Genomic DNA, 17,121 nt, shown 5'->3' with positions numbered 1-17,121 from the left:
GAGTCCTTTCACAAACAGGGAGCCACCCCTGAGAAGGCCTGTCTTTGTGCTGCTGCCACCCTCAGCACCCCCCTCGAAAGAGGCATGCGGAGAAGGGCCTCGGTACAATATGGTTCATATGGGAAGAGGTGGCCCCTGAAATATTGAGTCCCTGAGCTGCATAAAGATTTGTGTGTCCAAACCAGCACTATGATTTGAGCTGGGAAATTAATTGGTAGCCCGTGCAGTGATGCCAATTTAGTCTTGTAAATTCATACTGCCTTATTCCAGTCAGCAATCTGGCTGCTGAATTTTGCACTAGCTGCAGTCTTCAAAGGCTGTCCCAGATAGAGCACGTTGTAGAAATCTAACCTAGCGGTTACCAGAGAGTAGACATCAGAAGATAGGGTGACAACTGGGCCACCAGTCTAAGCTGGTGAAAGGTACTCTGTGCCACCGATGCCATTTGTGCCTTTTGTGGCAGTAATAGATGCAGAAGTAGCCCCAGGCTACAGGGCACCTCCTTCAGGGGAAGTGTAACACCCTTCTGAACAAGCTGAACCTCACCCGTCCCGGCTAGGGAACCACTCGCTAAGAGCGCCTCAGCCTTACCTAAATTAAGCTTCAGTTCATTGGCTCCCATCCAGTCCATTACCAGTGCCAGGCCCCAGTCTAGCACATCCATTGATAAGTGTGCAGACATAAAGGAGAAGCAGAGCTATTTTTCATCCACATACCGCTGACAGTGCACCCCCAAACGCTGGATGACCCCACTCAGTGGTTTCATGTAGAAGTTAATAGCATAGGGAGTAAATTTTCCCCTGTGAGACCCCTGAACAACTCTCCCCAAGCGCCACTGTTAGGGAGTGGGCATCCAGGAAAGGAGTACAGCCACCGCAAAGCGGTGCCACCCACCCCCAGCTCAGACAGCCACTCCAGAGCGATTCCAGAAGCTGCTGAGAAATCAAGGAGAATCGGAGGGAGACACGTCCCAATCTCTCTCCCAACAAAGGTAATCATGCAGGGTGACCAAAGCAATTTCTAGGCCAAAACTTGACCCAAATCTTAATTTAAATGGGCAGCACTGGTGGGCCTTGGCAGGGTTTGAGGACCCCAGAAAATTCTGAAGGATGCCTTGTTCTGGTGCCTGGCCTTAAGTAAGCCAATTCCTTGCAGCCTCTGTCCCTGCATCTACAAACTAGGGATAATGATTAGAATATGATTATCCTTGCTCATAAGGTAAAGATTGAGAAGTAGGGTATGGGAAATACTTGGAACGTTGCTCTTTAAACATTGCTGTCGCTTGCCATTCCCAGAACCGGGCTGTTGGGAGACCCAAAGGAAAATTGGGCCCTGCCTCAGCCGTGAAGCTCGCAGCGAATCGGACAACTGCAGGAGCACGCCGGAGGAGGACGCGATGTCGCAAGTGCGAGGCCTGCCTGCGCACAGAGTGTGGCGAGTGTCACTTCTGCAAGGACATGAAGAAGTTTGGCGGGCCTGGCAGGATGAAGCAGTCGTGCATTATGAGGCAGTGCATTGCGGTAAGCCTGTTGCCTGATTGTCTTCTGCCGTGATTGAGAATCACCTTTAGGCGGGGAAATGAACTGATTATATGACAATTTGTGTTACTAAAGGCCTTTAATAAAACTTTTTTTAAAAAGAAATACACCCCCCCCCCCCCGGCTGAGAATCACCTTTAGGTGACAAGCCTGGAAATGTTTTGGCAAAATTGGTGGTCACAGACCACAAATATTGAAGCTAGGAGGCAGGCTATTTATTTACATACATACATACATACACACAACAACACACATACATAAAAAATTAATAAAAATTTGCAGATTTTTAAAAAGTGCTAGAAAAAGAAAATACAATGTTAAAAAACAAGTAAATAGTGATAGAACTAAAACTATCCTTATCTATCTATTAAAACCATACAAATAACAATAATTAAAATGCACCACACCAGCCCTTTCATTAGAAGCAATCAGTTCCCGAAACCTGCTGGAACAAAAAAGTCTTCACCTGCTGGCAGGACGAAAAGAAGGAGGGAGCCAGTCTGCCTTCTTCAGGGAGGGGTTCCGAAGTCTGGGAGCAGTCACAAGAAGGCCCTCTCCCACATCCCCACCAAGTGTGCCTGTTCAGGTGGCCCAGGGGCAGGTTCGTATGGGGAAAAATGGACCCTCAGATAGCTAGCTTTATAGGTCACAAGCAGCATTTTGAATTGTGCTGGGAAACAGACCAGTAGCCATTGGAGCTGTTGTAGCAAGTGAGTTATGTGCTCATATATTTATTATTATTATAATTTATTACATTTTAACATTTTTATTAAAAAGTGCTTTCCTAACGTGTCTGAGTTTGCACCAAGTGTTCTGTTGCACAACTTGAATTTCCTCACTGGAGAAAGGCAGAGAGCTGTTACCGGGATTTCTAGCTTTCTTGATTGCAAAGCATAGGAATGAAGGCAGCTCTGTTTAGGGAAGCTTTTAATGTGTGATATTTAATGTATTTGATTTTTGTTGGAAGCCACCAGAGTGGCTGGGGATATCCAGCCAGATGGGTGGGGTAAATAATAATAATAATAATAATAATAATAATAATAATAATAATAATAATAATAATTGGAAGCTGCCACAGAGCATGCTTCATCCATATGCTCAGCTCTGTCTACACTGACTAGCAGTGTCTCTCCAGGTAGAGGCACCCCCAGTCCTAACTGGAGATGCCAGGGATTGAACTGGGGACATCTTGCACGCAAACAGGTGCTCTACCACTGAACTGCAGCCCCTTCCCCTTAAATGTGCTCCAATGAACAGAGCAATGGCGTTACACCTCTGGGTACAAATTCTGTTCAACCATTGGACCCTCTGGATGACTTGGTCCTGTGTAAAACTATAAAACTATCACAATAAAGCTTGTTTCCCTGCTTATTAGGATAGTGGGGTGGGGGTCTGGTTAAATGAGAGATTGCAACGAAAGCAGTGTTTCTCCAAACTTGGTTCCCCAGCTGTTGTTAGACTACAAGTCCCATCCTTCCTAGCTAGCAGGACTAGTGGTCAGGGATGATGGGAGTAGAGCTGGAGAATACCTGGTTTTCAACAATCACGATATATCAGCAGCTACAGTGAATACAATGATATGCTGATATATCACAATGTCTGGAATGTATCTCGGCTGCTTCTTCCTCCCCACGTACAGTTCCCTATCCCTGCTAAAGTGCACAATCTTGCTGGGAAAATCTCCTGGGCATTTGTTGGGGGCTGTCTTGCGGAGAGGCGCCTGTTCATATCAGTGGTGCTGCCCAAGGGTGAGTTGTGCAACTTTGCCTTATCTTTGTGTTCTTTTCTTCTTGAATAATCCCAGTCTTTAAAGCTACTTGTCTCTCTAGTGAGGGATTTCAGTCCATGTTCCATTATCTGATGTAGGATTTTATTCATGCGAATTACCTTCTAAAAGCACCTGCTTTTCAGAACCCTCCAAGCCGTAGAATCGGCTTACAGAAAAGGGGTGATTTATAATCCTTCTTTTAATCATTTTCCACTGACAGCGCCTTTGTTTCTTTTTCTCCCCCCTCCCTTTGGTCATGAGACTTGTAACAGATGCAGCAGCCCATGTTTGCATTTGTGTCTCCATAATGTAAGGGCAATTAATTAAGTGGCCTTCAGCACCTGAGTTGCTGGGCACAGGGATGTTGCAGAAAGCAGAAGAAATGTAGAGTCTTGTGCAAAACCTGGCAATGGTCACATCCCTGAATGCTAGGAATCCTTAACTGACATCCTTGGATTATAAGTAAGGCTGCAGTCTTATACATGCCCACTCAAAAGAAAGTCTCATTGAACTTCCTGGGGCTTATTCCCAGGTAAGGGGTTTTAGGATTGCAGGCTAAAAAGGTCTTCCCTATTAAAAATAATAATAATTAAAACTGCAAATGCTACCCACTATCCTAAAATAGGCCACTCTAATCTGAGTGGCCTGTTTTCATAATCTTAAAGAATGAAAGTAAATTGTATTATGCTGGTCAGTGTTTTGTTACACTTTCACGTATAAGCAGCCCCCTGTTTACACGCCTTCAATATGTGATATACATGCATTGCGCAGAATTGGAAGTGACCTGGAAACGTCATAAAGACATCACTGAAAGGGTGGAATGGGGTTGAGTGGGGGTGTTTGCAGGTCTTTTCAATTATATGTGATTTCACCGACGCTTGCAGTGCCTCGGAGCGTAACCCCTGCGTAAACTGGGTGCTGCCTGTACTTTAAAAAATGATAATTTTAGAAAGAGAGGCATTATGCCCCTCTTCTCCACCAAAGGAGGCATGCCTCTTCAAGTATGTTGCTTAATTCACTGGCTCATATTTTTGCAATTAAAAGAGCTGGTGGGGTGTAGCAGTTAGACTGTGGAATGAGGACTAGCGAAGCCCACTTAAGATCCCCTAACGGAGTGAACTTGAGCCAGGCACTGTCTCTCAGCCTAACAGGGTTGGTGGGAGGAAGAGAATTGTCCCTGCACCCTTAAACTCTGGAGGGAAGGTGGCATATGAACGTAGTTAACACACCTAATTAGATTATGTCTTTAGAAAGCTATATCTTGATTTCTTTTAAAAACCCAGAGAATACATTTTTAAAATAACTGAGCAATATTTATTTATTTTTATTTTAACAATTTGTATACTGCTTAACTACCATCTTCACTAACCAGTGTACAGAAAATACAATTCGGAAAAGGTAAAAACAGTTTAAAACTACGAAGTCATACTTCAGTTAAAATGACTGCTAAAGTAATAAAAAGAATCTTCAGTAGGCACTGGAATATAGATGAAACAATCTTAAAACCATCTTTAAAAAGTTTGTGCCATCCAATAAAAATGTTAAAGCTGAGCTTTTGTATGGCACATATTAATAGAGTGCCTGTCTTGGCCGTAGCTGCAATAGCAGCCCTTTTGGGTGGGTCAGTATTAGCATCACCAGACAGGGAGCTGAGGCTAAGAAGTGATGGCTTGCCAAAGGAAACCTACTAAGCTTGCAGCCGAGCAACTGTGCTATTGGCTGCCACACCAGCTCTCAATGAATTATTTTTAAACCGCTTTTATGTAAACAGTCAAAGTGACTTACAAGGGACAAACAATGGAAGAGGAAACCAGGCGAAACAAAATACTAAAGTAGTAGCATTAAATAATCATCTTGAAATGACAAATGAAGAGCAGCCGACATAAAGTTCCTTAAAACCAACAGATCGGTCTGAAATGCTTTGAAACATGAGCGCAAGATGATCACCAATCCAGGCAATGATTGAAGTTTCCAAACTTCCACTGGTGACACATTTGCAGCAGGTTAACTATTATTTTATTATCTATTGAATTTGTTCATTGCGTTATCTTGCCCTGGGCAACCCAGTGCAACTCACAACTGGACAGACAGACCAAAAAACCCTCCTAGATGCATTAAAACCAAGAGAAAAAGATAACTATACAGTATATAAAACATTCGCCTACTTCTAAAAGGCCATAGACACTTAGAGGCCAAAGGACTGGTCACAGAGGAACATTTTCACCAGGTGCCTAAAGAACTGTAATGGAGGCACCAGGCGAGCCTCCCTGGGGAGAACATTCCACAAGTGGGGAGCCACTGCAGAAAAGGCCCATTCTCAGGTTGCCATCCTCCAGACCTCTCATGGAAGAGGCACACAAAGAAGGCCCTCGGGATAATCACAGGGTCCGGGTCAGTTCCTATGGAGAGAGGTGGTCCTTGAGCTTTTTTAAGAGCCCACTTAATGGTTTTGGCTTTTGGAACATACTGTGGCAACAGATTTCATAGACTGGAAGTCCCTCCCTAGAGAAGCAAGACAGGCTCCCTCCTTGCTGTCCTTCTGCCAGCAGGTGAAGACATTCATGTTCCAACAGGTTTGGGGAAATGGCTGCTTTTAATGAAGGGGCTGGCGTCATGCTGTTTTTATTATAATGATTGGTATGGCTTTCATAGATTTTATATATGTGTATAGTTTTACTTTGATCAATGTTTAATTGCTTTTTAATTATTTTTTCTATGTTTTTCTGATTTTCATTTTTATATCTAAGCCTCCTTGTGTCCCATTAAGGAAAAAGGCAAGGTACAAATAAATAGAATAATACTTAACTGTGTGAAGAAGCCCTTCTGCTTCGCTTGCTTTAAACTGCTCTCCACAACTGGAGTGATCTCTCTTTTATTGATTGACAATCAGCTGTCAGTTCTTGAGATCTTTCCTCCAGGATGTCCATTGTCATGGCAAGGGCAGACACAAAAGGCGGGGTGCATAAGTTGGGACCCCTAACTCGGGCTACAGAAGCAATTGGAGCAGGATCATAGAACTGTGTAAGCATAGAGTTAGAATTGGAAGGGACCCCATGGGTCATCTAGACCAACCCTCTGCAGTGCAGGAAGAACTGCCTTTCTAACAGCTGCTTTCCAGAGCAGCCAACTTTAAGTTGCTCAAAACACTGGCCCAACACAGAGCCTAAGTGAGCCCCATACACCCCAGCTCTGTGCTAGAAGCCAGGGTATGGGGGCTAGTTTTTGCAACAGCGGAATCTCCCGCCTCAGCAGGAGGCACAGAGCTTGGCATGTTTTCCTGGTCTCATTTCAGAGGTTGGGGACAAGGCCCTGCCCCACCCCAAATTTGCCAGCCCCTGTTCCTCTCTGTGTGATGTTATGATAATGCCTTGGGCGGACATAGAATCAGAAGCATGTTGGGCTTCTCAGGCCTTTACAAGAACCAGCCACAGAAAGTGCTGCGGCCTGAGAGGGTGGGGAGGTTTCGCAGGTGTCTGTGCTGACAGGTTGCTGCCTGTTTCCTGATCTCTGCTCCTTTCCTCCTGTGTGTGTGTTTAGCCAGTGCTGCCCCACACGGCCGTGTGCCTGGTGTGTGGGGAAGCAGGGAAAGAAGATACGGTGGAGGAGGAGGAGGGCAAGTTCAACCTCATGCTTATGGAGTGTTCCATCTGCAATGAAATCATACACCCGGGGTGCCTTAAGGTAAGGGCTCTCTGAGGTGGGATCCAGAAGCTGCATCAAAACAGGCCTTGCCTCACTGTTACATTTGTCATGTTCTTCGCAAAATGCTGACTTGTTTGGTAGTCCTTTCCTTTTACCCGCAGCCACCCCAGCCTACAACATGCCCAACCACCCACAGCTCAGTAGCCATGCATGGCTCTTTGTTTCCTGAAGCCAAAAGACCAGCAGCGCTCAGGGGAAGCCAGATTACCCTCCTGCTTCTGCAGTCCTCAGCCAACAGCAAAAAGCAGAATTCTGAACACACAAGTAATGGACAGAATTCTCTGCCACAGGATGTGGTGGTGGGCACTGGTGCCGATGGATTTAAAATAGGATTGGACAAATGTGTGGAGGAGGAGGAGACTATCAGCCATAATTAAATGGAACCTCCTTGTTCGGGGGCAGTGTACCAGGTGCTAGGGACATCCAGTGGAGCATTGCTTTGCCCTTTCTGAAGATGTCTCGTTGGCCGTTCTGGAGACACTGATGGACCTTTGTCTCTGATCCAGCAGGGCTCTTTTAATATTCAGGAGTTCTCTGGCATTCTCTTCTCTGCTCAAAGGGCTCTGTCTGCTGTGGTGCATAAAATGGCAGGTTTTTGGATCTGATGCCTGAAAACATTAAAGGGGGAAATGGCACGTCAGCAGGTTCAGACCCAGACAGGCAGGTTTATGGCAGGATTCTGGGCCAGCCTGCCTGTAATTACGCTTGCTTGTAATTACCCCCATATGATGAATGCCTGGAACGTCACTGCAAGATGGTGGTGGTGCAGATTAGTTTCTCATTCAGACTGGGGTATAAAGAATAAAATTGTTGTTATTTGTTAGGCCCAAGGAAGAATTTCCCAGTTAGATTTCTTGGATCTGTTGTATGCTCCATCCCTCCCTTGCTAGCCTTGTTATCCTCTTACATAATATTAGTTTGGGAAGCCTTTCTTTTCTTCGTTGTGAAGACCTCTTGATAAAGTTTATAGACAAGACTTTAGAATCCAGGAAAATCCCCATGTGGGTGTAGAAGTAAGATTTTCAGAGATTGGGGAGAAGGGCAGGGTTTATTTGTGCTTATGCTACATTTTGAATCTTTCATATAATTCTACTTCACACTGACATAAATTGCACACTTTTCAAAGATCATTTTGTTTTAAAAGTGCCAAGCCCTGCCTGCCTGTATATTGGGAGCTGATCTGTAGCTTCCTGTTGTGTGTCTTTTTCCTCCCAGGTGCGGGAATCAGACGGCGTCGTCAACGAAGAGCTGCCCAACTGCTGGGAATGCCCAAAGTGCAACCACGCTGGCAAAACTGGGAAAGTGAGTTTCACTGGAATTAATTGTGTTCTCTGGAAGGGAGCTGTGCTTTTCCCTTCCTCTGTTTTTTTGCACAATCGAAGTTGCTAATCTCGCTGCTGTGCAGGAGCAGCCGCAAATGTGCCCAAGGTTTCTCCCCTTGCTTCACAAGGCAGAAGGGAGATGAGTCACCGCAGGCAAGATATCTTGGGGGAAAGTTTTGTCTGCTGCTACTGATCTTCTCCACTGAGTAACCCCAGAGAAGTTTCAAGGAATCCCTCCCCCCAGATTATGCTTTCTCCCGCAAAAAAATGAGAAACAGATCAGACCTTCAGTATGTGTGTGTGTAATAGAAATATAAAAACACACATGCATTAAGGACAGCTCTCTTTCCATTCAATATTGACAGCTGTGAAGATTTGAAGATATAAACCAACTCTGACTTGTCTTTTTACTATTTTAGTTTGTTTTTGTAAAGAGACTATATATAAAACCTTACTTATTATACATGTATCTCTGTGGTGTTTAAAATGTATTTTCCCCCCTATAGACTAATTTAACACACTTGATTAATTCACTTCTGGCCAGAGGCAGACAAAGGGAAAGGAGGCGCAGGGTGTGTCTCTTTAACCCTTTCTGAATCCCAACCCTGTAGCTTTAACTTCCCCTGTAGAGTTTTATATATAATTACAATTTCATCTGGTGCAGGGGTTCAGTTCCAAGGGTTCCTCATATACCGTATTTTTCGCTCCATAGGGCGCACCCCGTTTTTAGAGGAGGAAACAAGAAAAAATTTTTTTCTGGTTTTCCTCCTCTAAAAGCCTTTGTTTTTTTTGAGGATCAGCTCAAATTTGTGCAGCTTTTTTTGCAAAGGGAAAAGCCCTGTTTGAGGATCAGCTCAGATTTGTGCAGCTTTTTTGCAAAGGGGGAAAAGCAAAGAGGAAAAGCCCCGTTTTTATGGGGTTCAACTCACATTTCTACAGCTCCTTAAGGAAAGGGAGCCTTTTCTACAGTTTCCAGACAGATAATCTAACCAGCCAGTCACATGTCGTGGGGAAACAAACAACCTCCCTCTGCAGCACATTCAACAATGGAGGCCTGGGCAAGGGGGCAGGGCTGAAAGGGAGCTGGAGACTCTTATCTCTCTCCCAATCTTTTGCTGCTCAGCGGGATCCTTTCAACACCCCCTTTTCTCTTTGTAAAATAAAAAGCACGATCCTCTTTTGGCCCCTGGGCAATTCGGTTCCAGAGACCACCATTCGCTCCATAAGACACACAGATATTTCCCCTTACTTTTTAGGAGGAAAAAAGTGCATCTTATGGAGCGAAAAATACAGTACTTGAACTGCCCCGTACGAGCACCCTAACCCTTCCCACAGCTGGTGCACTGAGTGGGCCTTTCCTTGTAAGCAAGGCAGAGAACTTAAAAGCTCTTTTCACACCAGGAAAATGTTGCATGGATTTAATCTGTGCAATTTCAATTGTGCAAGAGTGAAATCGCACAAATTAAATGTGTGTAAGATGTGATTGTACTGTATTGCACTCTTAATGTGTCCTTCCCCCTCAACTAGCGGGTGGAGCCAACTGTTGCTGGCCCTTTAGCTCTGGCTTGAGTACAGTGACTCCCTTTCTCTCTAGAGAGAGAGAGCTGACATGGTTCCCTCGGACTCTATAATAATGTGGGCACAGGCCCTTGGGAAGGAATCAGTGGGTTGAATTTCTGCTGCCACTTATAAGCTGTGATGCAGGGTGGAAATACTATGTTTCATAATATCATTAGTGACAGTAAATGGCTGCCAGTTGCAAATACAGTATTTGGTGAGCTTGGCAGTTTCAGTCATAATTAATATTTTTCAGCTTTTGCCTCTAAAAGTTTTTACAAGTATTCCAGTAAATTTCACTGGGTGTAGATGCCAGCAATCTTTTTAAAGCTTTGTTTATTAAGTGAAATCACTTTCTAGAGACAAGTTGGGAAGCCTGTTGTCCCCCAGATAGTACTGACCAGCAAATTCCATCTACATCTGGAAGGTCAGAGGTTTGCCCCCTCCCATTTTCCAGAAAACCCACATTACTACCTATAAGCCACGACGCAAAAGCATAAGATATAAAGTTTGCTTGTGTGCTTTGTCTCTCTGGCGTACAAGCAAAAGCGCGGACCGGGGTTCAAGTACGCGTCAAACCTGCCCGGCTCTCTGCTGAAAGAGCAGAAGATCAACCGGGAGAACAAAGAGGTTGTCCCAGATGCCACCAAGCGGAAAGTCGAGTGCGAGGAGCCCCCTCGGAAGAAGTCCGAGGACCATCCCAAGAAGTCTCCTGTTGACCCTCTTTTGAGGAGGAAGTCTGAGGAAGTCCACCCACGGCGGAAACGGAAATTTGAGAAGCCACAAGAGCCTGCAATGAGGAAGCGGGTATGTGTTCTGCGTGGGGGGGGGGGTTATTGGGCCTCTTTGGGAGACCTTAGAGGTGGGAAGCGGCCTTGTGAGCGAGGCCTGGTGGAAATGCTCCCAGCCTGCTTGCCCACCTACGTGGATCAACGCCAGCTATTATGTGACATGTCGGAACAGACAAACCTGCTTGTGGGATGTTGCTGTCAGGCAGGTGTCTTGAGATAACAAGCCCAAGTGCTGCAGCAAAAGCCATAATAATAAGGTTTGGTCTTTGAGCATTCAAATGCACGAGTGCTTCACTGATGCTACCTTGTTGCAGTACCTACAACTGCCCTGTAAGGTAGGTCAGTATTCTCCATGTTGCAGGAGTCAGGCAGAGTGGCTTTCTGAAGGCCACAGCAGAGGCAAGGAGACCAGCCAGGGTCTTCTGATTCAGTGATCCAGTCTCTTGGGCTGCAATTCTGGACAACTGCTTACCTTTCAACTTCCTTCTCAGCAGACATGCTTAGGATCCAACAGCTAACCACTATCACTAATAATTATTTGACCTCTACCCTTTCCCTCCTTACTTTAATTATTTTATCACTGTTATTTTAAAAGCAGTTGCATCTCATTTATAGCTCTGCTCTACGTGATACCGGTACTAATATTTGTACAACATGTTGCATAGATGTTGGGGAGATGTTGTATGAATGGTAATACGTTAAAAAAAATTAACTACTCTTTAAAAACTAACTGTACAGTGCCTGCTCTCTTGTGCTTCAGGGGAAAGCAGGAAAGACACAGGCTGTTGCTAACGGCCCATTCAGTTTCTAGAATTAGGGAGGCCCCCAAATGATAAACTTCCACTTTATGATGATCTTTGGAAGACAGAGAGTGAAGAGGGATCTTAGGTCTGTGTTAGAGTGCAGGTATTGCATGCGAAAGCTCCAAGGTTCAGTACTCAGCATCTCCAGTTAAGAAGAAAAGAAATGATCAAATAACAAGTGATGGGAAAGGGACCCCAAAGGCACTGCCAGTCAGTGTAGACAGCACTGACCTGGGATGCAATAGCTTCCTGCATTGCTAAGATTACAGCCCATTCCTAAAACAAATCTCCTTTCCTGTCTCAGCCACTAGGGGGCACTTATGGGTCTTTTCAGACTGGTGCTGCGAATCTCCCTCTTCCCCTTCCTTCCTAGTAGCTGTTTTGTTCCTTTGAAGGTGCCCTGTGCAGTCCCAATTCAACGCGCATCTTTGGGGCTGGCAAGGTGACATATTTTTTTACCGTGTTTTTCCCGACTGTTCTGTGGACATGGCAAGGTGAAAAAGCCCTTCCCTACATCCTGCTTTGAGGATTTCACAAGAGATCAGAGGATACCATCCATCCTCTCCATCTCCCTCCACCATCCCATCCTTGGAGCTCTCATAAATGTTTCCCATTCCATTAACATCATTTTTTAACCATTCCTAAATACCGGGTCCTGGCGCGACTGAGTGGCAAAGATTTGTGATCTAGGAAGCTCTCCGTTCAAATGTCACCTTGCCTGAAAACTCCTGAGGTAGCCTTGAGCAAGCCAGTGGTGATTTTAAGTTTATTAACTAATATGCGGGTATACACAATTTTAAAAACCAGCCTTGCCCACAGGCTTATAGTCAGCTTCATTATCTTGCATTTACACTGTGGGTGTTGATATTCATACTATCCAATATTTTCAGCTATTTAATTTTTTTAATCTGTATTCTAAGAAATAAATAAATCATGTATTTTACACATGAATTGTAAAACGCTTGGACTGCAGTTCTTCCTGCAGGTTACCTAAATCCCCTTGGATTCTGTGGGAATTAAATAGTTCATTGGTGTACAGGATTGCTGTCCTTGGTCACTGAAACGTCATACAGAAATGTTATGGGGTGTGGGGGTGTGGGGGTGTTAGCTAGCGTGTTAGCTAAGATGTCTATACTAAGTCTTGTCTCTTCTGCTCTCTCCCACCCCACAATCCCTTTCCGACCACAGTTAAAACTAGGCAAAGAAGAGAAGCTGTTCAGGAAAAAGGTACTACATTAAATGGTGTAGATTTCTTCCATTACTTCACTCACCTATCCAATGACTTACTGTAACTATTCTGGAAATGGCAGGTTATGAATCTTAAATTGGGGAGGGGGGGACAGCAGGTGTGTCTTCTGCAGCTCTGCCTACACACCTGGAATCCTAGGTTTGATTAATTATTGGTTCTTGCAACATGGAGATATGGTTAGCAATGAAATTCAATCCCCCTCCTTGCGAAAAAGAAAAGAAGGCCTGCTGTTTTACACTGCCTCTGTGAAAACCTCCCAGGCCTATGGTAAAATGTCAACCTGAGTTAGAAAATTGTGATTTGGATGCAGAATGCCCATCATATAACTAATTTGTTGCGGGTCCTTCCTCCCCATCTACTTAGACCATGTTTTGGATGACATTTATAGTTAAGGGAATTTCTTGAGAATCTCAAGGCCCACCTGCACCACTGACTTAATGTCGGTGGAGCTGTAAAAGGTTGGGCTGTATAATAACGAACTAAAATTCTGAGGGCTTTTTGTGGGAAGTGCAGGTGATCTTTTTAAGGGCCCAAGCTCTCTTCACAAAGCTACAGTTGCCACTGAAAGGACCCCTTGAAAGCAGTTTTAGTCTATGGGGTTGAGGGGTGCCCATTGCCTTTGTACTGAGCCAAAACCTTCCCTTTCCAGAGGCGATCGTGGAAGGCCACAGATGACCGAGCTGCCCTGGTCAAGCCTCTCAGGCGCTTCAAGCAGGAGCCTGAGGAGGACCTCCCAGAGGAACCTCCAAAAAGCAAGGAGAGTGACCAGTCTCGCTCCAGCTCCCCAACGGCAGGGCCAAGCTCAGAGGGCACAGAGTCCCGAGACAAGAAGAAGTTCAAGATCCGGCGGAAAACCCGCCTCCCAAACAAGGAGCTGAGCAAGGAGCTAAGCAAAGAGCTCAACCAGGAGATTCAGAAGACGGAGAACAGCCTTGCCAATGAGAATCATCAGCCCATCAAGTCTGAGCCGGAGAGCGAAAACGAGGAGCCCAAGCGGGTGCTGTGCCCCGAGCGGCCTCACCGCTTCAGCAAGGGCTTGAATGGAACCCCCCGAGAACTCCGGCACCAGCTCTTGTCTAGCCTCAGGAGCAGCACCCCCCGGGCAGCTGCCCGGCCTCCCCGCTCCCTCTCGCCCCCCAAGTGCATTCAGATGGAACGTCATGTCATCCGGCCACCCCCCATCAGCCCGCCGCCAGACTCGCTCCCGCTGGATGATGGGGCGGCCCACATCATGCAAAGGGAAGTCTGGATGGCTGTCTTCAGCTACCTCAGCCACAGCGAACTGTGTCTCTGCATGAGGGTTTGCAAGACCTGGAACAGATGGTAAGGAGCATCGATAGTGTTTGCATCTTGGTGGTGGGAATGGAACAAGTTCTAGAGAGCAGGATTGCCAGGGCCATGACATTTGGAAAAATAAAACTCAAGAAAAGAGTCCAGTGCCACCTGCAGAATCCTGTAAATCTTGGCTTTGTTTCATAAAAGGGGGGTTTCTAGACCTCTTGATTTCTTTTAAAAGGTGCAACTGAGATGCTGTGGTCGTATTTCTAATATCTGAGTTTGATGGACACTGATAATGGCCTTGGAGGGGGTTTGGTTGGGTGTTCCAGGGAATTAACTGCCTGCTCACCTATTTCTTAAAATCCAGTGTGATTCAGTTTCTGGAACGTTGGCCAGAGTTTAACACTCTGCTCAGCTGCAATAATTATGCAGGTATCCCAGAAGATATCATGGGCTCCATTTGTGCAAGGTCCAGGATAGGGAGCCTGTGACCCTCTAGATTTTGCTGGACCACTTTTCGCATTGTCCTTAACCAGTGCTTTAAAAAAATATATCTTTAGAGGTACTCTCATTTTCCTACTCATTGAAATACTGCCCCTCAATGAGGCCAAACTTAGATTCACAAAATGTTTAGGGGTATGCATACCCTCAGAAAAAAGCACTGTCCTTGACCATTAAGCATATTGACTGTGTCCGATAGGAGTTGCTAGTCCAACAAAATCTGGAAGGCCACAAGCTCCCAGCCCGTGGTGTTAGGTGTTTACCACATGTTCAAGGAAGTCCAGGTATCTGTATCCACCTCAGCATTTTGAATAATTCTCATCCTATTTATAAACTTTGATTCTGAAGCAAAACCCGAGCTGCTCGGTGTAGGCTTCTGATTTCCCCTGGTTTTGTTTGAGGTTTTAAAAGAAATTGTGTAGGTCTCTTTGTGCCAAGTGCCAGACCAGCTTTCTTATGAAACCTTCTTCCTGATCTGCTTAGGTGCTGTGATAAAAGACTGTGGACCAAAATAGACCTAAACCACTGTAAATCCATCACCCCTCTCATGCTCAGTGGTATTATTAGGAGGCAGCCGGTCACGCTTGATCTAAGTGGGACAAACATATCGAAAAAGCAGCTGAGCTGGCTCATCAACAGGCTCCCAGGTAGGTCTGCAGTGACTACAATGTGCCAAGGGAGTCACACACATCTTCTACCTTTTGTGGGAAAGAGGCCTAAATGAACACTCTTCTCTTCTGCTCTACCTTGCTGAGGCCCAGAGATGGACATCACAGCCTCAGAGCCCAGTTAACTGCTTTTAATGTTGCAGATAGTAATACTGTCGGGGTTCCCGAGTGGCTGCAGTCTTGCCCTGGTAGAACAGGCTGCACAGGACATGTTGTGGCAGACCTAGGCAGGAGCGGGAGGCAGAGCCCAATAGGTTAAAGGTGGCTCATGATGAGGCCTACATTTGTTCCTCTCAAGAAACTCAGGAAGTTGTATGTGTTTTGTAGAGTGTACAAGAATGACATTTTAGTGTCCTAACGACCTGCCTCTAAGCTTGGCCACCATTTATGTTCACCTACAATATTATTTCAGCTGTTAGTTTATTGCCCTCTGGAGAAAGGCACTCTGAATACTTTCCAAAGCAGAGCCTGGTGAGCCTGCGACCCTCCAGATATTCTTGGACTCAAGCTCCCATCAGCCAGCATGGACTGTGGTTTAAGTTGATGGAAGTCATAGTCCAACAGCATCTAAAGCAGCACAGGTTCTTGATTGCTGCTTGTCATCCTGTTGATTGTGTTTAGCAGGAAACTTTTCAACCTCTTACTGTAAAACTAGAATGCCTCCCCCCCCCCCAAATATTTGCTCAGTGTGCTGTGTGCTCACTTCCCTTTCTCTTCCCTAGGTCTCAGAGATCTGCTATTGTCAGGGTCCTCGTGGATTGCAGTGTCTGCTCTCTGCAGTTCTAGTTGTCCACTCCTCCGAACACTGGATGCGCAGTGGGTGGAAGGCTTAAAAGATGCACAAATGAGAGATCTTTTGTCACCACCGACTGACAACAGGCCAGGTATATCCTCTCATTTGTGTCTCCTTTCTGAAGAGGTACAGCTTCCTTTGTATTTTGGCCTCCATGCAGGAGAAAAAACATAAATGTGGTAGTGAGTTAGGTGCAGGATTCAAATGTTTCCTGAGAATTCTAGGATTGCTCTTCAGCTATACCAATTCTACTGATTGTGTCTCTGTGTTAGGTTCCTTTGTAAAATTCAATTTTATGTACCCCCTTACAAAAACCCATTTATCAAAAATCTCTATTTGGGGCAGCTGTCTACATGCAGTTTTCCCATTTGGAAGTCTAGTGACTTTTTGGAAATGCCTCTACTTCCATTGTATTTTAGGCATTTGTAATCTCATATAGCTCTGCATGATGTATTCAGTGGTTAGACAATTTAATTACAAAAATAAACATTTCTCTCTCCTTCCCCACCCCCACCACGGGTCCTCGCTTCTTATATAGGCCAAATTGACAACCGGAGCAAACTGCGCCACATCACAGAGTTGTGCCTGTCTGGCTTGGACATCACTGACGCTTCCCTGCGTTTGATTATCCGGCACATGCCTCTACTGTCCAAGCTCAACCTCAGTTACTGCAACCACATGACAGATCAGTCCATTAACCTGCTAACAGCTGTGGGAACCACTACACGGGACTCCCTAACAGAAGTTATTTTGCAAGGTATGAGATTGGGGATGGAGGGGTGCTAATGGACAGGTCGGATTCAGCTGCCTAATTTTAAGGGCCCTGTGATGAAGGTTGAAATGTTGCCTTAAAGAGCAGAACAGCCCACTCATCATTTGGTGTTCAGCTCCACATGCAGTCCCAGCACCACCTCAATCTTCCTTTACACCAGGGGTCAGCAAGGTTTACCTTGCCTGGTCCAGTTCACTCCAGCAGAGATCCCTCCATGGGTCAGATCGTGCACACGCCTGAGTGCGCACCCCCACATTTTCCAGCGTCTGCACAGACGTGATTTCCAGCTCTGCAAAAGCAAGTCCCTGTGCCACAGTGCGCCAGTTTAGTGCAGTGCACGGGGACTCACCGAGCGGGTGGCTCGGTTCAGGGGCAGCTC

At 45.6% G+C, this 17,121-nt stretch overlaps 1 protein-coding gene across 1 annotated transcript in view; it reads left to right on the top strand.

Moving 5' to 3' along the window:
• KDM2B (lysine demethylase 2B) overlaps window positions 1–17,121 on the top strand; it is a 79,534-nt gene that overhangs the window by 59,996 nt on the left and 2,417 nt on the right. Inside the window, 9 exon segments of the mRNA XM_033174468.1 lie at window positions 1,296–1,520; window positions 6,844–6,987; window positions 8,224–8,310; window positions 10,422–10,694; window positions 12,670–12,708; window positions 13,380–14,053; window positions 14,993–15,156; window positions 15,900–16,061; window positions 16,509–16,727. Of these exon segments, the coding sequence (XP_033030359.1) occupies window positions 1,296–1,520; window positions 6,844–6,987; window positions 8,224–8,310; window positions 10,422–10,694; window positions 12,670–12,708; window positions 13,380–14,053; window positions 14,993–15,156; window positions 15,900–16,061; window positions 16,509–16,727 (1,987 nt within the window).

The sequence above is a fragment of the Lacerta agilis genome, chromosome 17, assembly GCF_009819535.1.
Source record: "Lacerta agilis isolate rLacAgi1 chromosome 17, rLacAgi1.pri, whole genome shotgun sequence".
NCBI lineage: Eukaryota > Metazoa > Chordata > Lepidosauria > Squamata > Lacertidae > Lacerta > Lacerta agilis.
This window is presented reverse-complemented; position numbering and strand designations above follow the sequence as displayed.